The sequence below is a fragment of the Schistocerca serialis genome, chromosome 3, assembly GCF_023864345.2.
Source record: "Schistocerca serialis cubense isolate TAMUIC-IGC-003099 chromosome 3, iqSchSeri2.2, whole genome shotgun sequence".
NCBI lineage: Eukaryota > Metazoa > Arthropoda > Insecta > Orthoptera > Acrididae > Schistocerca > Schistocerca serialis.
This window is the reverse complement of record NC_064640.1, coordinates 263,394,998-263,421,252: the sequence shown is the minus strand read 5'-3', so window position 1 is coordinate 263,421,252 and position 26,255 is coordinate 263,394,998. Positions and strand designations below refer to the sequence as shown.

The following is a 26,255-nucleotide window of genomic DNA, read 5'->3' as shown; positions in this document are numbered from 1 at the left end:
CAGGGAACTTTGTTGGTTTTGACTGTGTATGAGTCTGGGGAATTTTGATTTCTGAGCTGCGTACTGTAACCATAAATTCTGTGCATACTTCACTGACCACTGTACAGCATGGTGATGGAGTGTTGTATGCCACGAGGAATGTGAATATTAGCTTAATATCCTGGATTATGAGGATGTTACAAACTGCTCTTGTGAGATGTCCATAAAGTGTATAAGAACCAGTAAAAGCACTGCCAGCAGTTCAGCTGTGCTGTTGAATACTACTAACATCCAACCTGTTAAGGGAAGCTGTGACTTGTAACCCTTCTGATCACACACATAGTGATAACAGAAGTAGAGTTCATATCAAGTGCTAGAAAATTTGTCTAGTCATTAAGAGAGGAGAAGGTCTAGTAGAAAAGTTGTCATGTTTCTCCATTCAGGAAGCTGTGTCTGGAATAACAGGATCCCTGAATTTGGTGAAGGACTTCAAAATAGGACATAGCTTGTGGAAACTGCTACTCCACATCAAGCAACACTGGTGCCGAGTGTGAAATAACGTAATGAGTACCCAATCATCATGGAGCTGCACAACACCCTAAATTTGGAAAAAAAAAAGTGTTGTGAATTCCAGGAACATAATATAGATTGCTACTTACTGTAAAGAAGACATGTCAAGCTGTAGACAGGCACAATTAAGACACTTGCATAAAGCTTTCGGCCACAGCCTGTGTCAGTAAGAGTGAGTTTCCTACCTGGAGTTTCCACTGTATGGAGAACATAACATACATATATACTAGAAAATTAAAGGAAGAATGGTACTCTAATGGCATGACTGTGTGTAATGTCATCAAAAAAGTCAATGGAGAGCTGCAGAAGACACCTGCAGTTGTTCTGATTTCTACTAGTGTGTGTACTGTATTTTAATCTTTACTGTCATCATGAAATGCTAAGCAGACATAAAATGCAGAGAACGTAAAAAGACAGTGTCCAAAGTCATTGGCCTCTCAGCACTAGTTTTATCTGACGACACGTACACACTCGCTGTGGGTTCTGAAGTGTGTCTGACAGAACCACTTAGCCTCTCATCCAATATACCATCAGTTTTAAATTCTCTAATTTGCTGGAAGGATAAGGGAAATACAAATGCTCATCTCACCCCTGAGTTGGCTTGTGTATTGTAGTGGAACATTGTTTCTCGACACAAGGGGAGGAACAAGATCCTTGTGCTTATATTTTAATCACCTGGTGCTAGGGCTCTATATCATCCACTGCAAGGATGACCTTACTGGAAATATGAACAGGACCAAAAGAGGGATGACTTTGTCTCTCATACCATTGTGGAGTGAAGAGCACTACCCTGTGGTCCAGTGCAGGTGCGTGTTTTGGTTTAAATACTCACTGGTGACAGAAAACCTCACAGCCTTTAGAGCAGGAAGGGAAAAAACTGCATAAAAAAGAGGTGGCATGGGTGTCTACAGACAACACCTGGGAACATTGCACAGACAATGGCTGCTGAATGCCAGCCAGAATCCACTATTCTGTCACTACCTTGCAACCATGGGGACTGTTGGCCCCGGATACAATAAAGCTGGTTCATCTAACTGTTCTTTCTCTATTTAGGAGCCTCAATTGGTACTGTCTGATGCTCATAATACTGCGCATGGACATGACCAAAACCAATACAGCACGAATGGTCGACCAATGCTTGGTCTGAACTTAAGAAACTAGTACTATGAGTTTAATGTAATCAGCCAACCTCATGTTCCTGTGTTATTATTTTCATCCTCATTTTAGAACGTTTGAGGAAATTTATGGTATTTTACAGCTTCTGTCTCTGTCTGTTCTTCTCTCCAGTTAGTAATATTGCTCTCCATCTCAGTTCATCTAGTAAATGACGATTTGATTTCATGTGACAGTTAATTTTAATACTATCTGACATGAAGTTGTCTGCTTTGTTAAAATGAGGGTCAGGAATTTTCACGTGCCTTGAAATGACTGGGTATTTGTGTTGTCCTCATCATTTCATCATCGTTCATGCACATGGCAAAATTGGACTGAGAAAAGATGGGGAATTTGTACGGGTGCTGATAACCATGAAGTTGAGCACCCCAGAATCCAAACTTCATCATCATTGTTAAAATGAAGCACATAGATTGTAGCATCATGGTTTGTATGTTGTTGCTTTGTTATCATGAGTCATAGCAGTTTCTCATAAAGGTATTAGCCCTAACTGTTATTAAGGATTATTGAAATTTCTATCTGTAAACAGCACAAGGACTTCACTGGAGGGAGCCTTCACCAGATTGTCATTACATAAATGGTTATTTCTATTGTCTTTAGGACACAAATGTGAAATTACATAGTTTTTAGTAAGTTGCCCAGTACTATCATCTAAATATTGGTTAATAAGGTCACTATTTTTATGAAAGTTCTTTGATTGTACACTATTTATGGGTCTTGTTTGTTAATTCCATCACAAATGTACAGTCATAAAGTAAGCAGGAAGAGTTTGTAGGTTAAGTATTTTTATTTATTTATTTCATGTAATCATTTGTCTGTAAATGATTATTTCGTGTTTGATGTGATAAATGAGATAGTGTGTGATGCAGGGATAGTAGAGTGAACCAAATCATATTGATCAGTAATACATTCTTGCTCAAATAATTAAAGACCAAGTTTTCTTCTTAACAGAAATTAAGTTATGATCAGCAGGACGCTGGGACCAGAATTTGGAGGTGCTATTGGCACTCTAATGTTCTTTGCAAACATTGTTAGCAGTGCCCTTTACATTACTGGTTGTGCGGAGGGATTGGTTGAAATATTCGGTCCTTCAGGTAAGTGCCCAAATTCCAGTTCTATTCCCTTTTTATTCTGTGTCGTACCTGCCAGTAAAGGCACACAATATAATTCTTTACTAACAGATAAAAAGACTGATGACTTAACAAGAAATATATTGATTATTCATTGTGGAGGTCAGCATCCTGATGACTACTGGCACAGGATATGTATCTGTGTCTACAAAAGACCCATTATAAAGTTTGTGATACCCTTGTGCCAAGGGGTTACAGCCATCGTAAAAAGGACATCATGTGCAGGGCAAAATCTAAAAGAGGAGCAGTATTTGCAGTGTCAATGTCTGGGAATCATAGTGTTGAATTATAATTCCTAAGAGTCATCTTCCCCCAGTCCCATTGAGCCAGTTGTCTAAGAAGCTATCAATAACTTCATATCACAGTCCTACACACTTTCCTACACTGGGAGGATTTTAATGTTTATCATTAGTTACAGGGCACCACTACCCATCTACCTGTGGGATCAAGCTATCGACAGACTTTTGCATGCTATGATCTAGATCTTCCCAACATGGGGCAGAACATGCACTTCAGCTCTGCAGTGGGGCCATTCTCTGCCATTGATCTTTCATTATGCTTCCCTGACCTCCTATGCATTAGATAATTGAACCCTGAGTATTTTTTGTGAACACTGAGTATTTTTCATCATCACACATGTGGTGTACAAATGCTAATTTTGGGAGGACTCAAGAAAATAAATTTGTGTGACTACCACCTATGTATCCATAAGGATTATACCCTTGAATGAAGGTGTTGCTAGGTGAGCCTCTCCATCAGATGGTTTTCTTGGTGCTGACCTCGGTTGGATCTGGTTTACGATTGGGCCTCAAGTTTTCACCTCTGGCATATTCTCCAACTTTGCATTAAATAAACACATGGTCCCCATTGTTGGGTTTGACCTGCCACCAATTTTCAAAACTTACCAGAGGTGCACATAGTGCAGAGAAGGTCGCCCAGTGTGGTGTATGCGCTACCTTTGTGCCTTTCCATATGTGCACCCTTCTATTTAATAAGGTAATACACCCAAAACACATCACAGTAGCCATCCCATTGTGTGGGGGCGGGGGGGATCTTTTAGTACCTGTGCAGTGGTAGCCCCTTGACCACATAGGGATCGCACTTCTGGTGCCTGACCTGAAAACTCCCCATGTATACCAGAGAGTATGTGCCCATTGTGACAGGGGCAAGGGGACTCTGAGCAATGGATTACTGGCCAGGTAGTTGTTGTTGAGGTCGGGTGGCACCCATGGGGAGAGCAGATGAAGTTATCTTCTGCTGGTGACCGTATGGCCCCAGCACACTCTGTGAAAGGAGAGAGGACAGTCCTCTTTCAGTACAGGGAGGTACGACCCAAAATGTTTCCTTCCCTTGTGATGCAGTGGGAGAAACATAGGGCTAAACGGGAAGCAGAGCAATACTGATAACACCTCCCTCCAAGGGAGAAGTAGCAGTCCAAGTCAAATAACGAGGCTTCCCCGCCATCCTGGGTGGCTTTGTCCCCTCCTGCTCACTTAGTCAGACCCAGTTTTTATGGATGTCACCCCATCCTTGTCAGTGATGGCCACTGACCCAGTGACATGACCTACCCTCAGCTTCTTTATGTCTGATCTGGACCCTCACCTCATGATAATCCAGTGGAATTGCAATGGATATTTCTGTCACCTACTGGAAATACAACAGGTTGTTTCCTCTTCATCTGTGTTCTTTCTTGCTCTTCAAGAAACGCACTTCCACGATGACCACTGTTCAATGTTTCATGGTTATTGGGCATTCTGTCAGAACAAGGTGGCTTCGAGATAGCATCTGGAGGGGACTGCACTTTGTCTTCCATTGGTGTCATTAGTGACTGGATCCCCATTTGTACCAACCTTGAAGCAAAAGTGGTATGAGTGTGAACGACCCCAGCATTCACCATTTGCAGTGTCTCCCTCCCTCCAGGTAGGCCACTTCCTTGTGTTCAACTGCCTACCTTAATACAGCAACTCCTGACCTCATATCTTCTCCTAGGGGACTGGGGACTTCAATGCACATTACCCCCTGTGTGTGAGTGCCACTTCGACAGGTAGGGGTCTTCTAACTGACCAACTTATTACAGACTTTGATTTGTGTCTCCTCAATGTGATGGTTGTCATACTCATTTCAATGCCACTCAAGGCATGCTCTCATCTAAGTCCTTGAAGGAAATGTCCTCCCAGTAAAAGTTAGTTACGGTGTATAGGTGTTCATATTCTGAGGAAAGAAAAATAAAAAAATGAATGCCTACATCCAGTTGACATGGTGACCAATCATCCAAAAGTCACTGCTGTCACCTCATCCTGCCTAACTCAGTTTTTTCCAAACCAGTTCTACCATTGCTCCTACTCTGTTGGTTCCTGCAACACCATCTTTGCAAACCATTTCCCATACCTGGGCAGAGAAGCAGCTTTCTAATTTGGTGTCTACCAATAACAGGCCTCGCTATTAGGGCTCCTCTCCCTGGAAACCCACACATCAGAGGCCCGACACCAGATAATGGCTGAAAAAGCCACGGCTCTTCATCCATCCCCACACCTACAGTGGATAAGCCCACACAAGGATGATGATGATGATGATGATGATGATGATGTGGCGGCTATTCTGGTGGCCCCAGAGGTGCCTGTCTCCACATGCCATCAGATTCTGAGCCACTGTTCATTGACATTGTCCCATCTTAACTGGGACATGACTAGTCTTCCTGGCCCCTTCACACCTTTAGGCCACCCTCAACGTGATGATCCAATGGATTCATAATGTATACTGCTGTCACCTGCTGGAACGGCAACAACTAATTTCTTCTTATTCTGCAGTCTGTATTGCCCTACAAGAAGCTTACTTCACTGATGACCATTCCCCAAAGCCTTATGGTTACCATGCATTCCGTTGGAATTTTTCTGGCAACAGGAGGGCAACTTGTTGGATCTGTGCATTGGCTCACACAGATGTTGTTAGTGACTGAATTACTCTCCTTACCAGGCCGTTAGTAATAACATTGTGAGTGCAGATTATTCCAGTGCTCACCATTTGTAACATTTTTATATCTCCAGGCTGGGCACTGACTTCTCTTGAGATGACCACCTTAATCAAACAGCTCTTCCCTGCTTTACTGCTTGGGGATTTTAGTGCTCACCACCCACTGTGAGGAAGTAATAATTTTTATGGTAGGGGTCAACTGATCAAACAGCTTCTTTCTGATATCGATCTATGCCTCCTTGACTATTCCTACCCACTTCAGTGCCACTCTTGACACCATTTTGGCTATTGTTGTTACGATCTATTCCCCAATCTCGGTGGTGATCCTTGTGACAGTGACTGATTCCCAATGACCCTGACCCTTCCTTGTCACCACTTGACTGAGTATTTACCATGATGGGCTCTTTGAAGAGCCAAGTGCAATTATATACCTCTGCTGTCACTTTCACCCCTTCTCTGTCAGACTGCATCTGGGCAATCACCTGTGTACCTCGGGTACTGCTATTCCTCTTTCTACAAGGTACACTCCACTGCCGGTCAGTCCTGTTATGGACCAAAGATTTTGCAGTAGCTATTCTGGATTATCATAGTGTCCTGCAGTGTCTCAAGCAGCATCCTTAACAGGCTGCCCTTCTCACTTTTAAGTGACTTCGTGCTAAGTCTTTCTATCAGAAGGAATGCTGGGTGCACTATGTCTCCTCCTTGAGAACGTATGCCTTTCCTTCCCATGTGTGGGCTAAGCTCCATAGTCTTCTGGGCCATGAAAGATCAACCTTTCAGGGTTGTCTTTGTACTGAGGCGTTGGCTTTTGCTGAACACCTTGTGACCCACTTTGTGACATTGTTAGTGCCCTCTACTTACCCAGCTATCTTTCTAACACAGAAAGCACAATTTGAAGAAATTCCTGTATGTTTCACCTCCTGCCAAGCCGATTTATATAATGAACCTTTCACTGACCAGGAACTGCTTCATGTTCTTGTCTCATCTCGTGATACAATCCTAGGCCCCAATTCAATTCATAATTAGATGGTCCAACATCTGAATGTTTCTCAAAGGTTACAGTTTCTCAGGGTCTTGAACTGTATTTGGCTTGAAGATGTCTTCCCTCCGAAATGGCAAGATAGTATCATTTTCCTAATCCTTAAGCTAGGCAAAAACCCAATGTCTATTGACAGCTTCCAACCAATTAGCCTCTCCAACATGCTTTGCAAACGGCTTGGAAGGATGATTGTTCACTGCTTATGCAGAGTCTTACAAGCAGTCACTCCTTCTGGGCCTTCATGCTAACCATGGTCTTCCAAATTAGTTTTTTCTAATATTAGTGACCATTTATGGACAGCTGAACCGATTCTCCAATTTATTTTGTATATTAAGGTTTTAAACTACCTTCAGGATGGGCCGGTTGGGGTTGGGGCTTCTACCCCTGCATACAGGTTCTGGGGGATCCTTGGCTCCTACCTCCTGTGCCAACTGCCACTTTCATCCCTCTTTTACTCCATTTTTATTGCTTTTAGATGCAGTTTCTTTTTTTGTGCTGCACCCTGTTTCCATTTTCTGTTGAATAGTGGGTTCCCTTTAATGCCTTGGCTATGATGGATCAGGGATAGGATGGCTGTGGACAGAACGTCTCCCATGACATGCAGAGCTCCGCAGACTCCCACCTGCTGCCTTACCTATTTCTCATCTTGTCTTTATTATTAATGGTCCAGCTGATGTCCATTACATTTTTTAGCCTTTTCACTTTTACATTTCTGAATCTCCAGACTAGAATGCATTCTTTGCTCTGTAACTGTTTTCGTCCTTATTTTGGCTGGTGGGGGTTGGATGCTGGTGGAGTTTTGATCACCATGGATGAGCCTTAGGAGACCCCTCGTCTGCTCTGACTGATGTACCTGCTTGATGAATATAATTCTCCATAAATTATTTCTCCTCTTTGCCATCGGTGTTGCCTTTAATACCTTGATTTTACTGCTCCTACATACTTTCATTATCTGAACACATCACTAACTCCAGATAAACTACCCCTGGACTGAGGGACTGATGACCTTGCTGTTTAGTCCCTTAACCCTCCATCAACCAACCAACTGGTCCTTTCTTCGCTAGCTTCTTAAGAAAAGTGTGTATTATTCTGCTGGGTATCAGCTCACATGGGAATTCTGGGAAATGAGCAGGCAGATACAGCAACCAAGGAGATCTACAAGGAACATAATGTAACACAAGTGGTGTACCCCCGCAGTGTGTCATCTTTGTATAGAATCGAAGAGTTATACAACTGTGGGGTGAGGAGTGGCTGGTGATGTAGGATAATAGGCAGTGGTTGGTGAAGCCAGCTGTGATGCATCTCATATGAGCTACTAAGTTCTCTTGACATGTGCATAAATTGGGTATAGTCCATTAATTCTTCCAGCTCTGAATATTTTTTTAATTGCACAAATTTCGAGTAGTAATTTGTTTTATAGTCTACAATTACACCAGGAAAAATACTAAAAAAATTGTTTTTGACTAAGTATATGAAAAAAGGACTCACATGATCATGTGGATTGGAGTTTATTAATACAATATGTGCAGTATGCTTCACAAGTACACAGGACTATGAGTGACAGATGAATGGCATATTTATCTTGTCCTAATATAATTACATACTTATTATTCATCTATGTGTCTCCTAGAACACAATTAAAAAAAAAAAAAGTTAGAGGTTGTCATTAAAAATCATTCTTACTTATATAATATACTAAGAGAATATTGCTTCTCTGTGTGATACTGCTTGAAACATTGTTATTCATTCATGTATAAACTAGAACATAAATTTAAGTTATTAATTATTGCCATTGGAAAGCAATACTTGAAAGATCACTAATAATAACAAAAAAGAATGAGATCACATTACTTCTGTCTGTGAAATTGCTTGAAACAATCTTTATACTTCAAAAGACATTAATATGTATTGTACTTTTCACAACAAATTTTCAATTCAATTTATTGTGCGTAACACATAATTTTACATGCATGTGCGTTTTCAACTAAGTATAAAGTTTTTACAATTACAGTTTTCTTAGTTTACATTATTTCTTATTACATTGTAGTTCATGATAAATTCAAGTTATAAGGGCATTTTTGGATAAGCCACTGCTTGACTTGCTTCTTAACATTATCCCCTGTCAATATCTTAACTTCATTAGGTAACAAGCTATTAAAAACGACTCCTTGGACATCTTCTGTTAACCATATGAGAATCTTTTCTATGCCTTGTTTCGCAGTTGTGAATATCCATGTTTCTTTTTGTTATCTTAGTGTCTTCTTTCACTAGCATTATAGTTTCTAGCATATACATGGCATAAACTGTGAGAATATTGTGTCTAATGAATAGGGATTTGCAAGAAATTCCTGGTTTTTCTTTTGCTATGATCTTCAGGGCTCGCTTCTGCAGTATGAAAACTCACCCCACAGTACCATTCCATAAGACAAGAAAAGATACAATGATCCATAATATACAGTCCTTAGGGATTCAGAATTAAGATATGGTGGTAATCTTCTTAATACATATAGACTGGGTGTGTTTTTTTTACAGACATGAAAGTCGATCATCTATGCATAAACCTAAGAATTTACAGCCTGTATAGGTTTTTGGTAGAATTTCATCAATCTCAGTATTTTGTGTGTTTAGACCACTTGGTTTAAAATGAATATTATTAGTTTTTTCTATGTTTAATTTTAGATTCCCTCCTTCAACGTGAGCTCTTGCCTTTTCAATAAAGTTATGTATCTCTTTAACTAGGCTGGGCTCATTGTCTGCATACATAGTGACCGAGAGAACTTGAGAAATCATTTACATAGCATATGAATAGGACTGGACCTAAAATAGAGCCCTGAAGATTCCAAAATGTATATTTCTTGTACTTGACCTTCTCCTCTCCAGTATTTCTCCATCAGAGTACATAATCTCTGTGCACTGTTGTCTACCCTTTAAATAGGTTTCTAGCAATTGCATGAGTTTTACAGTGACACCACTCTGTAATTTTTGATAAGAGCACATCATGATGTACTCTTATCAAAAGCCCTTGAGAGGTCCGGGAATACTCCTGCGGCTTGGGATTTTTCATTTATTTTTTCAAGTACATTATGGACAAATAGCACTGCTGCTGACGTGATACTTCGACCTCTTCTGAAACCATGCTGGAAATCACTTAATATGTCAACATTGCTGTAATGTTCCAAGATTTTTTTAATATTATTTTCACTATCAGTTTGCTGAAAGTTGAGATTAGGGCAATGGATTTGTAGTTCTGTACACGCTTTATTTTCCCCTTTCTGTGTATTGGTTTCACTACAGACAGTTTCAACTTGTCATGGAACACACTGTGTTCGCGAACACAGTTTATTAGGTGAACTAGTGGTTTCATTAGTTCATGTTTACATTTCTTCAATGGATATAGAGAAATTTCATCTAATCCTGCCGATTTTTTGATTCTGAGGTTATTAATAAGCTGCAGAATGTCATATGTGCTTACTGTGGGTAGTGTACTGCAGTTCTGTTTGTTACAGGACTCAAATGAGTGCTATGTATCCTGTTTCATAGAGACATAATTTTCAACAGTATCTGTGAAGTAATTATTAAAAATATTGCTGACTAGAAGAGGATCAGAAATATCTTCATTATTCACACTTAATTGTACATTATTAATTTTAGTTTCTGTTTCATTGTTTCTGATTTTATTTACAATTGACCAGCAAGTCTTTGAAATGTTATCTGAACCTCATATCTGTTGGCTGATTCTTTCTGATTTTAGTCTCCTGACTTCTTTGCAGTACTTATATTTGTACTGCTTGTAGAGTTCTTTATATAATTTAGTTAGTCTCTGTAAGCTACACCTGTTTTTCATTTTTTCTTTCATATCTTTTGTTTTAAAATCGAATGGCACAGGTTTTGATTTTGAAGGTTGATTTTTCTGTATGCTCACTTTTTTAATTTGTAGCTCTATTTAAGTGCTCAGTCATAATTTCTGTGAACATGTTCCGTTTATTGTTGACTCCAAGGATAGTCATATGATTCCCATGATTCCTCACTTAAACTGTGTCTTAGTGTAACAATGTTGTTTGCAGACAATATTCGCCTGTACTTGTACATTTTCTTGGTTTGAATTTGGTATTACATTTTAGCTCCAGTGTTTGATCTAAATTATCTGAGAGGTGACCATTTATTATGTCTGTTGAGATGATATGGTCATAATTTGTGATAACATGATCAATTGAACTACTATGTGTGTTAGCTATTGTGGTGTGTACTAGGCCAAGAAGATCTTTAACCTCATAAGACAGGATACAATCTGTAAAACGTTTGCTTCCCTGACCATCATGTTAAGTATTGATGTTCAGATCTCCCAGTATGACAAGATTTACACTTTTACAGCCTGACATTAATTTACTTAAAACTCCATCAAATGATTTCAGAAAAGTATCAAACTTTCCTCACGGGGATCTATACACACCTATGACATGGTAAGGAACACTGCAAAATGTGATTTTAAGAATTGAAATTTTGAAAACTTTGTCAACACAGAAATTGTTCCCCATAACACTTTTTCTGTGGTAGTTATGAAGTTACATTTTCTTGAGTAGATGGCAACACCATCACCTTTATTGTGTGTTCTGCAGTAGAATGTAGCTAGATTGTAGCCTTCTAATTTGCAATATTGAATGTTGTTCACTGTTTACTGGTGTTCTGTAACTATTATTACATGTAGAGATAGTCCTGTGATAAATGATTCAAAAGCATAAATTATTCTCGTGTGAACTGACGTCTGCTTGAGGCACTTACAAAACACATACACTTGCATCTGGTGTTGTGCTGGTGGAAGGTTTTATTGTCTTAAGAAAAAACATCACTCTTGTTCTGCCAATATATCGTTTTACTGACCTGGCATTTCATGGTTGATTCTTCCAAGTATTCATAATTTTTGTCCTTGAGAGGTATGGCCTCTGTAGCACAATACTGCACATTCAATTTGCTGTTCACTATTTCTTGGATCCATTTTATAACTAAGTCCTTTCCTAGTCTGTTGAGATGTAAGCCATGGGATGTATGGAACCTTCTTCCTACATAACTTATGTCCACAAATGTAACATTTTTGAATCTCGTGCGTCTATTTAGGATCTATTTATTTGCACTTCGCACTTCTTTATTAACACACAATCAGATTGGCAAGTCATGTTGATGTGGCTCTTCTCTTACATTATGTTAATCTACACTGGAAAAATCAGGCTATCAATGCCTGAGAAATGATCATAACCATCTACTCTCTTTGTTATTACAAGTAATAGGATGTGGGAGGATTGGAATCTTTTGATCTTTTACCATCCTTGGACTCAGTTTCAGCCCTGGGTATTTCCGTCTCTGGTCTTTCTGTCACAGGAGTTACGACCAAAGATACAGCAATTTCCAATCAAAATTTCATAAAGTTCTTTTCCATGGAATTTTAATTTTTAGCTATTGTGTATTTCATCCAACTATTCACAGTAGTTACGCAAGTGCAGAATGATCTTCAAAGTCCAACACCTTACCTAAACAAAGTGCGGTAGTCCTCCATTTGCTGATAATACCCATTGACTGGTTATATTTGTATGCAAGAGAAGGATATTGCAACTCAGAATTTTTTCCTCTTTTTGGACAAGTGCTTCACCTTGTGTTATATGTGAATTCCAGAACATGTAGATGCATTTGCGATCTGCTTGCAGTCTTTCTGTTGTACTAAAACTATCTTGCCATCACTTGAAACAGTTTGTAATGAATCCTCTGATTTTATTTTGGCAGTATCATGGAAGTTTATCTTGATCATCATAACTGTTCCTCTTCCATGAGACTCCACATCAGCTAATTTCTCCAGCATGGGAATTTTAGTGAAATATCTGTCAAAATACAAGCAGCACCTAGGGGGAATGGTCTGTGACAGCTGAAGAACCACGACTAGCCCAAGTCCCAGCTCCATCGAGATTGCTTGAATCATCTTAGTGTATTTCAAGTTCTGTTGAAAGACCTGAAGTTGGTGAAATCACAAAATTTTTCAAACCTACAGGACTCTGTTTATTTTTGGCAAGCTGTTTAAAGAAACACTTCTGAAAAAGAAATCATCTGTTCACCAATGGAATATGATTTACAATTTACAGGAAGGCTAGCTAAGTACCCTTGCTAGGGTATGTATTTATTCCACTCTTCTATTAACCCATCTCCTTCTTCCTCTGTGTCTGTTCACTTTCTCCACCTCTACTTTGTCCATCTACTCCTCCCCTCTCTCGCTGTTCACCTCTGCCACTCCCCCCCCCCCCCCTCTCTCTCTCTCTCTCTCTCTCTCTCTCTCTCTCTCTCTCTCTCTCTCTCTCTCTCTCTCTCCCCCTCTCCCCCCCCCCCCTTCCTCATTATTCCCCCCACCCCAATATGAGGTTGCTGGTTCTTATCCCCAAATAATTTCTTTCGGGTTATAGCTCAATTAAAATTATTTTACAATTGAGATCTGTCACTTGCTGCTACAGTGTTGTCACATCTACTGCCAGCTGTCACTCAGTTATAGGTGACACACAAACATGTCAGGTCAGTTTACAAATTCTCTTTATGCGTAACACGGAGCAGTGCTGGAAGTGGCCACCACAAGGTATGATGGAAATGGGAAATACCCTGTTGACAGCTGATTTTAAGTGACCAATGATTGAACTGTGGCAAATGATGAGTTTTGTAGCCCTGAATTTAAACTTGTGTCCTAACCTAACTACAACCTCATAATGTACAGCATATCCAAGAAAATGATCAACAATCTGCATCTGAAGTAAAATCATGATTGCTTTGTTCACAGTGTTTAAGGCTAAGCCGTATGAGCAAACTCTGGACAGAACAATTTTGTAATATGTTTGTTTTTGTAGCCATCTTCCACAGTAAAATTTCAGTTTTACTGGTAAAACAAACTGTAGTTATTTCTCGCTGTCTTTGGTTATCTGTAATTGTTCTCATGCTGGCTACACAGCTGATGAGCAGTCCTAGTGGACGCTTGGTTGCAGGTTATGGATTATACAAGCAGATTCCAAACAAAAAATAATGATCGGAAGAAAAATAAGAGGGAATAAAAAGTCAATACGATGATGAAAATGATGCTACAAAGTATTAGAAATCATAAAATTAAATTAATTGAACAAGAAAGATACTCAGTCCTTTGACTAGACTTAGAAAAACAAAAGATTTCACTATATTTGATGAACTTTGAACTTTTGACCTTTTGCACATCAGGTTTATATACTAGCCATTATGCTTTGCTATTACACTGCAAAACATTGTTGTATTTATAACTCTGGTGTTACAGTCACAATTATTGACAGTCTTCAGAAATTTGGCTTCACACAATGTCATATGAACCTCATCTACTGCAGACCGATCTCTGTGATTATAACAACTATATAAATGACAGTTGAATCATGCCTTGTGTGGAAGGTGGTTAGTGCTGTGTATGGAATGTGTGTATTTCATTACCATTTTGTGTGTGTGTGTGTGTGTGTGTGTGTGTGTGTGTGTGTGTGTGTGTGTGTGTGTGTGTTTGGTGGTGTTGCCACCCTGTTACTTCCCAAGATGGTATATGTGTACCTTAACTATCTACAAGAAGTATTAATCATATGAAAATGTGTGAAAGGTTTATAAATATTTGTGAGTCTGAAGGTGTTTCTTTTATTTCACTCACTGTCAATTGTAACGGACATTCAACATAAGCTTTGTTGTCATCAGACAAATCACTGATGTCACTTGTTCAATTTAAAATACTAAACGTTTATCACTCTCAGGCACAATACATTTTCCAGTTAGCATTTGAGAAGCAATTCCCATTGCAATAAATAATTTTTAACGGGAAGGTGACTACCCATCACCACATCTAAACCATAGGTGTTCATATAAATCTGTTCTGTCAACATCTCTGATGAACAAAGTAACAGAACAAAACATGAATACAATTATGAGAGTCATACATAGGTGATTGGAAACACTGTAGTGACTAGCAGTGAAGATAAATCCTTAGCAAATATATGAGGGCTATCAAGAAAGTAACCTCTGCAAAGATATAAATAAAATACTATTACAGTTAAAGTTAATTTCTTTAAAATATTTTAAAACTACTTCTTTCTATTACTTCTCTATAAAATCACTATGATATTTAAGCATGTATCATCTCTCTTAATGAGATGACAAATTCCCTCTGCATGGATTTCTGCTGCCTGGGATTGCAGGTAGCCCATGACGGTGTCCTGAACTTCTTCAGTTTGCTGTTAAGCAGTAACTGATTGCCACTTGTGAAATTAGATCATCATATTCCAAAGAGCTGTTGTATGATGAAAGCTTCAAAAATGGTTGATTAACAAGACTCACTGGACACTGCACATGCAACTAGCTGTATTTGCACAAAGGAATGTTTTCATGGACATGGTAGAATGTATCAGAAGTGTTTTTTATTCTCATGTGGTACTGTCTGTCTGAAGTATGTGTACACCACATATAGATGGTAACTTTGTTGAATAAGTTGTGCAAATTGACAGTAAAGAATAGGTGGTCCACCCTGTTGCAGTTTGAATGCATGCCTTGCAGCAGTTTCACTGTGATGACAAAAACCAGAGACTGTGATCAGACAGTGGTAGAACTCTCCAAATGGTAATAATCATTCTTTTTGAATTGCAAGATTATAGGAGACCGGTAGAGTATAAGCAAATATATAGCACTACTGGACCAAGTTACTAAAAATAACTATAAGAGATAGAACACAAAATATGGTGGATTACTGGTCGTTTCAGCATAACATTTCCAGATAGCTGTAAAGTGTTTGCCAGACTGGTACCTAAACATAAGTCCCTGCATTTCATGAGCAATGTTGTGGCTGACAGCAATCCAGACACTAGTTTTTTGTCCCACCAAAAATCACTCTTGTAGTGCCTATTTCCTTGCTTAAAATAATTTATTTACAGCAAAACATGTAGGAAGTGTTGTGTGGCAATGGAACAAGTCAGCATATACTTGGGTTGCAATACTATAGCTTGAATGTGGCCAACTACTCCATCTTCTTGTGGCAATTAGGCTATTGCTGTATCTGTACTTTGTGATAAGATGCTTGAATGAAATCTTGTATGGTATGTGGTAAGCTCTTACTCCACAGTCAAAGAATACTTCTGTACTGTTGTTCTCTAATTACATCTGAAAGGCTTAAGTGATGTCTCAGAATGAGATTGTTCTGTGATTAGGATCCTACTTTCAATTTTGACAGAAGCAGACTTTGTATCCCTGCTTTGCCACTCTGATTTTGATTTCCTATAGATATCTTTTCGTTGAATGCTAAGATAGTACAGTGCTTCACAGCTTCCTTCAACTGAGTTCATAACCCCTCTCTAATGACCATGACAGTACTCAAACCTGTCTTTAGCAGTTTTATGATAGAACTTAAACCTTTCTTGAGCAGTTTTATGAAGGATGTATTTAACTGTGGCATAAGTATGGATGCACAGAATTTGTATCAGAACATAACTGATACTCCAGATTGGATTTACACTCTGCAGCAGAATGTGTGCTGATCTGAAACTTCCTGGCAGATTAAAACTTTGTGCTGGACCAGGACTCAAACCTGGGACCTGTGTCTTTCACATGCAAGTGCTCTCATCTGCCTGTCACATGAGGATCATACACAGGATCATACTAAAATATTTCCATAACAACTCTGAATGCTGAAGCTCAGAATTAAGCCCTTGTCTTCTAGAAATTAATTATGCTACTATAAATTTCAAATAATTGGTAAACTTGTTGACCCTATTTTTGATTATAAGTTGAACTGGTTACTTTTCATGAGAAACTTAAAAAGTGGAAAAAAAAACCTCAACAGTGTTTCAGTATGTTGTTATATATTTGCATCTGGTGATGAAGAACAGCTTTTTTATAACTCAGGCTTGATTAGAGATGTGCGATGTATGGGTTCCAAAGACTTACATGTCTGAAAAACTCTTGGTGCAATTAGCCATGAAGAAACTGTACTGTATATTGTTGCTCTGAGAACTAGTCTTGTGTTCAAAACTTGTGCTGAGGTCAGTGCATTTCATTTTGTTAATATGGCAGCTTCTTGTGGTGTGACACATCTCGACCAGTTTCTCTCTTCTCTACATACCTTCATTTACTTTACATGCAGTTTTTCATCAAAACAGGTCTATTAAAACTGTGACACCCACATTAAATTTAATCATATGTAGTATCACCATATTGTATCCTTAGGATACAGTAATAAAATATAATAATAAAAAATAAAAAAAAAAAATGCACTCAGTGCAATTACTGACTAAATTTGTAAGTCGTCGTTGTGATAAACTTAAGACTGGGAATTTACTTTAGGTGCAAAGGAGACAAAGTATTCAAGGTAAGATGTCTCTGTGTGTAACAAATGGAACATTATTGTGCTGTTAGTGACAAGGTAAGAGTGTGATCTTAATATGTTCATTATGTATGTACTCTGTGTATACAAAAACCATGGTAATTTATGTTTTGGCAGGATATCTGGTGCATGATGTGCTTCCAGATGGTCGCTGGTGGAGGTTTTTGTACTGCTCTGGTCTTAATGTCCTCAACTTGCTGGTGTGCTTGGTTGGAGCAAGCATGTTTGCAAAGACAAGTGTCCTAGTGTTTGGCATTGTTTGCATTTGCCTGATTTCAGTGATTGTCAGCTTCCTGTCTGTTGGACCTATGCAGGTAAATACTTTCTCTGTAAATTCCTAAATCTACTAACTTATAATTAAAGTATAAAAATATTTTATGTTTACAGGTGTTCTTCTTTCTTTGCAGTTGAAATAATAATTGATCATAGTTTTTTACTCTTTCATTTACATATTTTTATATGATTGTGAAATGCTTTGCTCTAACTCACTCCTGTCATTTGACAAGCCTAGCCTGTCACACTACCATGAGGCTGTTGTATTGTTGGAAGTATGCAGTTATAGCACTGTGTGTAGATCAAAGTAGAGTGATCATAGGACTACAAATGGTTCTTGGATGCTCTGCAGAACACACTGCATTTCTTTCTAAGCTCGTGAAAAAACTTCTTGGCAGTATCACTTTTGTCATGAGGAGAAAGTTGCAAATCTTATAAGCGAAGTTTGAAAGAGCAATACTCAATTTAGTGATAATTTATATGATGGTAGCTATTTTTCTCCAAAAGTCTGAGAGAATGATCATGAGACTAGTAATGGAAATTGTGAAACAGATATGACCGTACACGTATTTTCTGCCTATATTGTCCCCCCTGCGGGTTCGGGGGTTAGAATAGGCCCGCGGTATTCCTGCCTGTCGTAAGAGGCGACTAAAAGGAGTCTCACATGTTTCGGCCTTATGTGATGTTCCCCTCTCGGGTTTGACCTCCATCTTTCTAAATCATTCCGAAGAGCGAGCCAATTGGGGAAGGGCGCCTTACATGGTGCACTGTATCCGTCGTGCAATTAGACCTTTAGCCGGCTTTCTCGTCGTTGCAATGGCGTCCCGCTCGTTTTCGATCTCTTGGGCGAGGATACGTCCCTGGGTGCGATTACCACACTGCACTCTCCAGTGTTTCTTTTAACTGCGACGACGACCTTGGACATTTTTGCACCTAAGATCCAGCACGGTAGCCAGTCTGTTGTGGTGGGGCCGCCATGTACCCTCTTGGTTGTAGCCCCCTGACAACACAGGGATCGCTCTACTGATGCCTGCGCCGTTAACTCCCCACATATGCCAAGGAGTAGATGCCTATCCTACTGGGGTATCGGGACTCCCGGCAACGGCCATCCTGCCAGGTGGCCTTTGCTGTGGCTGGGTGGCGCCCGTGGGGAGGGCCCTTGGTCGGAGTAGGTGGCATCAGGGCGGATGACCCGCAATGAAGCGTGGTAAATCATCTCTCGCTGGCGGCCAGCCACCAGCAGTCTCTAAGCGTTCTCGGGCTCAATTTAATGCTCAGAAGTACGATCCGAAAACGTTCCCCTCCCTGGCCACGCCGTGGGAAGAGCGAAAGTCTCAGGATGGAGGTAACAGTTATTCGCCCCGATTGTTAGTTTGCACGAGAGCTGATGGGGAGTCTTTTCTCTCCACAAAGCCTCAGTTCTTCGTCGAGCATTTAGAGGACAAGTTTGAGGAGGTGGAGGGCTTGTCTAAAATGCGCTCTGGGTCAGTACTGATACAAACGGCATCCTCCGCCCAGTCACGCAGGTTACTTGCTTGTGACAAGTTGGGGGATGTTAACGTTACTATTACACCACATAAGAGTTTAAATATGGTTCAGGGTGTTATTTTCCATAGGGACCTCCTTTTGCAGTCTGATGACGAGCTGCGCGCCAACTTAGAACGTAGAGGTGTTCATTTCGTACGGCGCGTCCATCGGGGTCCGAGGGACAATCAGGTTGCTACCGGTGCCTTCATCTTGGCCTTCGAGGGTGATATGTTACCGGAAAAGGTCAAGGTGATGGTCTACCGATGTGACGTCAAGCCTTATATCCCTCCCCCGGTGCGGTGCTTCAAGTGCTGGAAGTTCGGCCATATGTCTTCCCGCTGCACTTCCAGCCTCACATGTCGAGATTGCGGACGCCCATCTCATCCCGATACTCCATGTGCCCCGCCTCCCATCTGCGTCAACTGCGGGGAGCACCATTCCCCTTGCTCGCCAGACTGCAGAGTGTTCCAGAAAGAGCGCAAAATCATGGAATATAAGACCCTGGACCGACTGACTTATACTGAGGCCAAAAGGAAATACGACTGATTACATCCAGTGAGAATGACATCTTCCTACGCCGCTGCTACAACACCTGTGCTCGCCCCATCAGTTTCGCGACTTCCGGCTGGATCGACGAGTGGTACAACTCCTCCTGCCCCCTTGCCAGTGGGGGGCTCTACCCACCGGGTTGCTCCTGTGCCACCTACCTCAGGAGCAACACCATCTCCCCCATCGGGGACGTCGGTCCCCGCTTCTAAGCCGGCGAAGTGTCCACCTTCTTCGGCTTCCCACGCTCGCAAGGGGTCCCTTGGGTCCCTCCCTTCCCAGGTTTCCACCAGCGGGAAGGCTGACGACCGACAGTGGCGTAAGTGCCCACAATCAGCTGGTCAACGGGCTTCACGATCCTCCTCAGTCCCGGAGACTGAATCGGTGAAGCCCTCCCAGCCAGTTAAACGCAAGGAGCAGCGTGAGAAATCAAAGAAGAAGAGCACTAAGCCCAAGGAACTCACGGTGGCAGCCACCCCGCTGCAACCTTCCGGCTCTGCGTCTGAGGACGAGGTAGAGATTCTGGCGTCCGCTGAGGACCTCGATCTCGCCAGTCCCTCAGACGCCATGAATAGCACTAGCGCAGGTGCTCAATCGGAGGCAGCAGGTGACCCAGTGGCGTAATCTGCCTTCCCTGTCTCGTCACGCCTTTCCCAGCCATGGACAACACCATCCTCCAGTGGAACTGCTGCAGTTTCTTCCACCATCTAGCTGAGCTCCGCCAACTTATCAGCCTTCATCCTTTCCTTTGCATTGCTCTGCAGGAAACTTGGTTTCCAGCAATGCGAACCCCCGCCCTCCGTGGCTATCGGGGTTATTTTAAGAACCGGGCAGCTTATGAAACGGTGTCTGGTGGCGTCTGCATATATGTCCTTAACTCTCTTCACAGCGAGTTTGTACCTCTACAAACAGCTTTAGAGGCTGTCGCTGTTCGGGTGTGGATGCCACAGGCTATTACCGTCTGTAGTATTTACCTTCCACCAGATGGTGCTGTCGCGCAGCATGTCCTGGCTGCTCTGATAGCCCAACTGCCGCCACCTTTCTTGTTGCTGGGCGATTTCAATGCCCACAACCCTCTATGGGGTGGGACTGTCTCCGATGACCGCGGTCGTGCCGTGGAGCATTTGTTGGCTCAGCTCGACCTTAGCCTCTTGAACACCGGTGCTCCCACGCACTTCAGTGTAGCCCATGGCTCGTTCTCGGCCATCGATCTCTCTCTTTGCAGCCCCGGACTTGTCCCATCCCTCCACTGGAGAGTGCATCCTGACCTGTGTGGTAGTGACCATTTTCCCATCTATTTGTCACTGCCCCAGTGTCATTCTTCTGGGCGCCTGCCCCGCTGGGCTCTCCACAGGGCTGACTGGCCGGGTTTTACTTCCGCGGCAACCATTGAGTCTCCCCCACAGGGTGACATTGACGAGGTGGTCCGTGTGTTAACCACGTCAATCATTTCGGCGGCCGAGGCTGCCATCCCCCGCTCTTCCGGACTCCCTCGGAGGAAGGCTGTACCCTGGTGGTCGCTGGAGATTGCTGAGGCTATTCGAGACCGTAGGCGGGCCCTCCAGCGTCATAGGCGGCACCCGTCTCTCGAGACCCTCATCGCCTTTAAGAGGCTCCGTACCTTCGCCCGTTGTCCTATTACACGGCGTAAGCAGGAGTGCTGGGAGCGGTATGTGTCATCCTTGGGCTCCCTTGTCTCCCCCTCGCTCGTGTGGTCCCGGATACGGTGGATTTCTGGACACCAGACCCCTATGGGTGTCCCTGGGATCTCCTTGGACGGCGCTGTCTGCACGGACGCTGCCGCCATTGCTGAACACCTTGCTGCACACTTTGCTAAGAGCTCTGCGACTGCAACTTATCCCCCCGCCTTTCGCTCTCTCAAGGAGCGAGCCGAGCAGACGCCGTTATCGTTCCGCACGCGTCGTTCTGAGAAATACAATGCTCCTTTCAGCGAGAGGGAATTCCTCGCTGCCCTCGCCGATTGCCCTGATACAGCACCAGGACCGGACTGCATCCACGCACAGATGCTGAAGCATCTCTCCAGGGACTGCCAGAGACACATCCTCACCATCTTTAACCGCATCTGGGGCGAGGGCGTGTTCCCGTCGCAATGGCGAGAGTCTTATTGTCCCCATCTTGAAGCCCGGTGCGGACCCACTGGCGGTGGACAGCTATCGTCCCATTACCCTCACCAACGTTTTGTGCAAATTGCTCGAACGTATGGTGGGGCGGCGTTTGTGTTGGGTCCTTGAGTCGCGCGGTCTCCTTGCTCCATCCCAGGGTGGCTTCCGTCGGGGCCGGTCTGCCACGGACAATTTGGTGCAGCTGGAATCTGCTATCTGTCTGGCCTTTGCCCGACGTCAGCATCTCGTTGCTGTATTTTTCAATCTACGGAAGGCCTATGACACCACATGGCGGCATCACATCCTCGCCACATTGTATGAGTGGGGTCTTCGTGGTCGGCTCCCGGCTTTTCTTCAAACCTTTTTATTGCACCGCTCTTTCCGGGTGCAAGTCGGTGCCGCCTCTAGTTCATCTTATATACAGGAAAATGGGGTCCCGCAGGGCTCGGTGTTGAGCGTCTCCTTATTTCTAGTGGCCATTAATGGTCTGGCTGTGGCCTAGGGGTCGTCGGTGTCTCCTTCTTTGTATGCCGACGACTTCTGCATCTCATTTAGCTCCACGACTATGGGAGTCGCCGTACGCAGGCTGCAAGTCGCCGTTCGCAAGGCAGCATCATGGGCTCTGACTCATGGTTTTCAGTTCTCTGCCGCCAAGACTTGAGTTATGCACTTCTGCAGGCGTGGGACGGTCCACCCTCATCCTGAACTTTACCTCGACGGCCACCTGCTTGAAGTGGTGGACACTTACCGCTTCTTGGGACTCGTGTTTGATGCCCGGCTCACATGGGTTCCTCATATTACTCAGCTGAAGCAAAAATGCTGGCGGCACCTCAACGCCCTCCGCTGCCTTAGCCACACGTCTTGGGGTGCAGATCGCTGCACGCTGCTGCGATTGTACAGAGCCCTTGTGCAGTCCCGGCTTGATTATGGGAGCCTGGCCTATGGGTCTGCATCACCCTCAGTGTTGAAGTTGTTAGACCCCATACACCACTGTGGGGTTCGGCTTGCAACTGGCACTTTTCGTACCAGCCCCGTGGATAGTCTACTGGTGGAGGCCGGGGTTCCCCCGCTGCGGATTCGCCGCCATCGACTGCTCGCCGACTATGCTGTCCACGTGCATTGCTCGCCAGGCCATCCCAGTCATCGCCTGCTTTTCCCTGCCATGGTCCTCCATCTGCCCGAACGGCGACCTAGGTCTGGGCTTTCCGTAGCTGTCCGCATCCAGTCCCTGCTGTCGGAACTGGGGTCATTCCCTCTTCTGCCTCCCTTCCGGGTCCGTGCACCTACGCCTCCCTGGTGTTTGTCCTGGCCGTCTGTACGTCTGGACTTGGCACAGGGCCCCAAGGACTCGGTTCCGCCTGTGGCCCTCCGTCGCCATTTTCTTGCACTCCTCGCCTCATTTTCGGACTGTGAGACTGTCTACACTGATGGTTCCCTGGTTGATGGTCGCACTGCCTACGCTTTTGCTCACGCTGCCCATGTTGAGCAGCGCTCCTTGCCAGCTGGCTGCAGTATTTTTACTGCAGAGCTGGTGGCCATATTGCGCGCTCTTGAGCATATGCGTTTCTGCTCAGGTAGGTCCATCGTCATCTGCAGTGACCCCCTGAGCAGCCTTCAGGCCATTGACCGCTGCTATCCCTCTTCTCCTCTGGTGTCCTCTATTCAGGAGTCTGTTTCCACCATTGCCCGTTCTGGTCGTTCGGTGGTCTTGGTTTGGACGCCAGGTCATGTTGGCATCCCGGGGAACGAATGTGTTGACAGGCTGGCCAAAGGGGCAATCGACGCCCCAGCTTTGGAGATCGGCCTCACGGCTCGCGATCAGCAGTTGGTGTTGCGCCGTAAGGTGCTTGGGATGTGGTCTGCTGAGTGGCGAGGCATGACAGCGCCTAATAAACTGCGGGCTGTCAAGGAGACGACCGATGTGTGGCGCTCCTCCCTGCGGTCTTCTCGCAGGGACTCTGTTATCCTGTGTCGCCTCCGCATCGGCCATACGTACCTGACGCACGGCCATCTTTTGCTCAGGAGGATCCCCCCCTGTGTCGGTGTGGGTCCCGGCTGACGGTCGCCCACATTTTATTGGAGTGTCCCCGACTGCGCCCCCTCCGGCAGTCTTTTAATCTGCCGGGCACTTTGCCTTTGATTTTATGCGACGATGCCTCCATGGCTGACAATGTTTTACATTTTATCCGTGCTAGTCCTTTTTATGGTTCTATTTAGGGGGTCCTGCACCTTTCCCTTTCTGTGTCTTTTGTCCTCGCGTCTCCCAATATTTGTTTTGTTTTGGTGTGTCGTCGGATGGTTGACTCTTTCCCTTTTTTTTGTTCTTGTGGTCAGTCAACCAGTCTCCGGCCATCTTCTTTTCTTCTGTTTCTTTCTGTCTGGTGTTTGTCTGTACTCTTCTTTTCTGTAGTGTTCGTCGCCTAATTTGTGTTCTTTAGTGCCTGGGGGGGGGGGGGGGGAGGGGGGAGTCTCCTTCCCCTTGGGGTTTTATCTGCTCCGCGACTTTATGTCTCGCCTGTTTTTGGAATGGGGGACTGATGACCTTCGCTGTTTAGTCCCCCTTAAACTTCCCAACAACCACCACCATCTGCCTATATTGTGAACTATAAACTCACAGGTCAGAAAAAGAAAACATTCACAGACTATAAGATAAACGTCGCAGAGCAGTTATTACAATCAGTACAGATCCATGGTATGTCTAACAAGAGATTGACAGACATTAACCTCCATTCCTTTCATTCCTTTGCATTTACAAAGAAAAGACTGAGCCCATTTTTTGATAAACAATTTGGCAGTGAAAAAGAAGAAGAACTGAATAAAAATACATAGTGTGCTGCAACAGGGGGAAATGAAATGAAACTGTTTGGCAATGTAAAAATTAAAATTAATAAAAATAGTGTCCCTCTGCATTTACCAGAATGTTTAGAAATCTATCACAGCTAAGTATCATTCTAAACCTACTTAGACAGAACTCTAAGAATACTTAACGTTTCTGCACTTTTGCCAGCTGAATGTCCATTTAAATCCAACTCCTAGGGTACCTGCACCACATTTAAAATGGATATGAATTGATTAAAAAACTGGAAAGCACATTGCTGAATTAGTAGTATGCTATATCCTGTGTTTGCTTTCTGTAAGTAATGTTAGTGTAATTTATTACATTGTAGAAAAATGTAATGTTTAATGTAAAAAAATAATGTGCAGAGTGTGTGTGTGTGTGTGTGTGTGTGTGTGTGTGTGTGTGTGTGTGTGTGTGTGTGTGTGTGCGTGTGTGTGTCAGAAACAGTTTGAAAAAGCTTGTAAGGTTATTGGAAAGGTAATTGGTGCTGAGAAATAATTGTTAGGAAAAAATTCGGTACATTGTGCATTTTCAAAGTTCATTAGGATTTAAGTTAGCCAATCAGGACAGCCAGCGATGGTGTCATCAAATGTATTCTTTGTTCTTTTTCATAAAATTGAACAAGACAGTGATACAGAAAATGGACATGGGTTGATAATAAGGACTGAACATGAGCCAAAGATTGAGCAGTCTCGTACACTAACATCCATGGTACGAGAACAGGATCTGTGCATGTAATTGTCTGATTGACTAACTTCATGCTAATTAACTCCCAAATAGTGCAGTGCATCAATTTTTTTCTTAACAATTATTTTTCAGCACAGTCCACCCTGCAACACCTTTACTAGCTTTTTAGACTGCTGCTGACCACTCTGTATATATAAATAGTCTCATACTCAGGGAATGAGCACCAGCACTTTTGGCAAGATTATAGTGGAGGTTGTTTGCTGTTGCCTTTCTCCAATCTGTTATGAAGTGTCAAGTATGTATCAGTATTGCGTGGATGACTGTGATGAGTGCTTCTACAGTGTAGAGTTGGATTTGTGTTGATATGGGTGAGAATGTTTAATGTAAAAAAATAATGTGCTGTGTGTGTGTGTGTGTGTGTGTGTGTGTGTGTGTGTGTGTGTGTGTGTGGTCAGAAACAGTTTGAAAAAGCTTGTAAGGCTGTTGAAGGGTAATTGGTGCTGAGAAATAATTGTTAGGAAAAAATTCGGTACATTGTACAGTTTCCAAGTTCATTAGGATTTAAGTTAGCCAATCAGGACAGCCAGCGATGGTGTCATCAAATGTATTCTTTGTTCTTTTTCATAAAATTGAACAAGACAGATAGAACTCAGTGCCAGCCTACGTCTCTCAAAAAGTTCAAAGTGCGCTGCGGAGCCTAACGTCCCCATCCAATGGATGTGAACACGGTATCACGTGCCCTCACTTCATGAGGCACTGTGGAAAGGTCTGGAATTTAATCCAGGACATTGGCGCAAGGACTGGTGATCAGAAACTTTATGCCACCTCCTCTCCTCCCCTTGACAACCAAATATTGGCAGTGAAAATTTCATCCAATACCAGGATTCGAACCAGCTTACTCCAGAGTCGAGTGTCACTGCAAAGGCCTGTGTTAGTGACCTTGGCTCAGTATTGAAAATTGTGTGTTGTTGGTTAGTAGGTAAGTAACAAGTTAGGTTCATGTTCA

General features: G+C 42.9%; 1 protein-coding gene across 1 annotated transcript in view; it reads left to right on the top strand.

The window, feature by feature from the left end:
* The window catches only part of LOC126470035 (solute carrier family 12 member 9), a 128,229-nt gene that overhangs the window by 3,702 nt on the left and 98,272 nt on the right, over positions 1-26,255 (top strand). The window contains exons 3-4 of the mRNA XM_050097527.1: positions 2,682-2,816; positions 17,372-17,568. Of these exons, the coding sequence (XP_049953484.1) occupies positions 2,682-2,816; positions 17,372-17,568 (332 nt within the window). The remainder of the gene's footprint in view (positions 1-2,681; positions 2,817-17,371; positions 17,569-26,255) is intronic.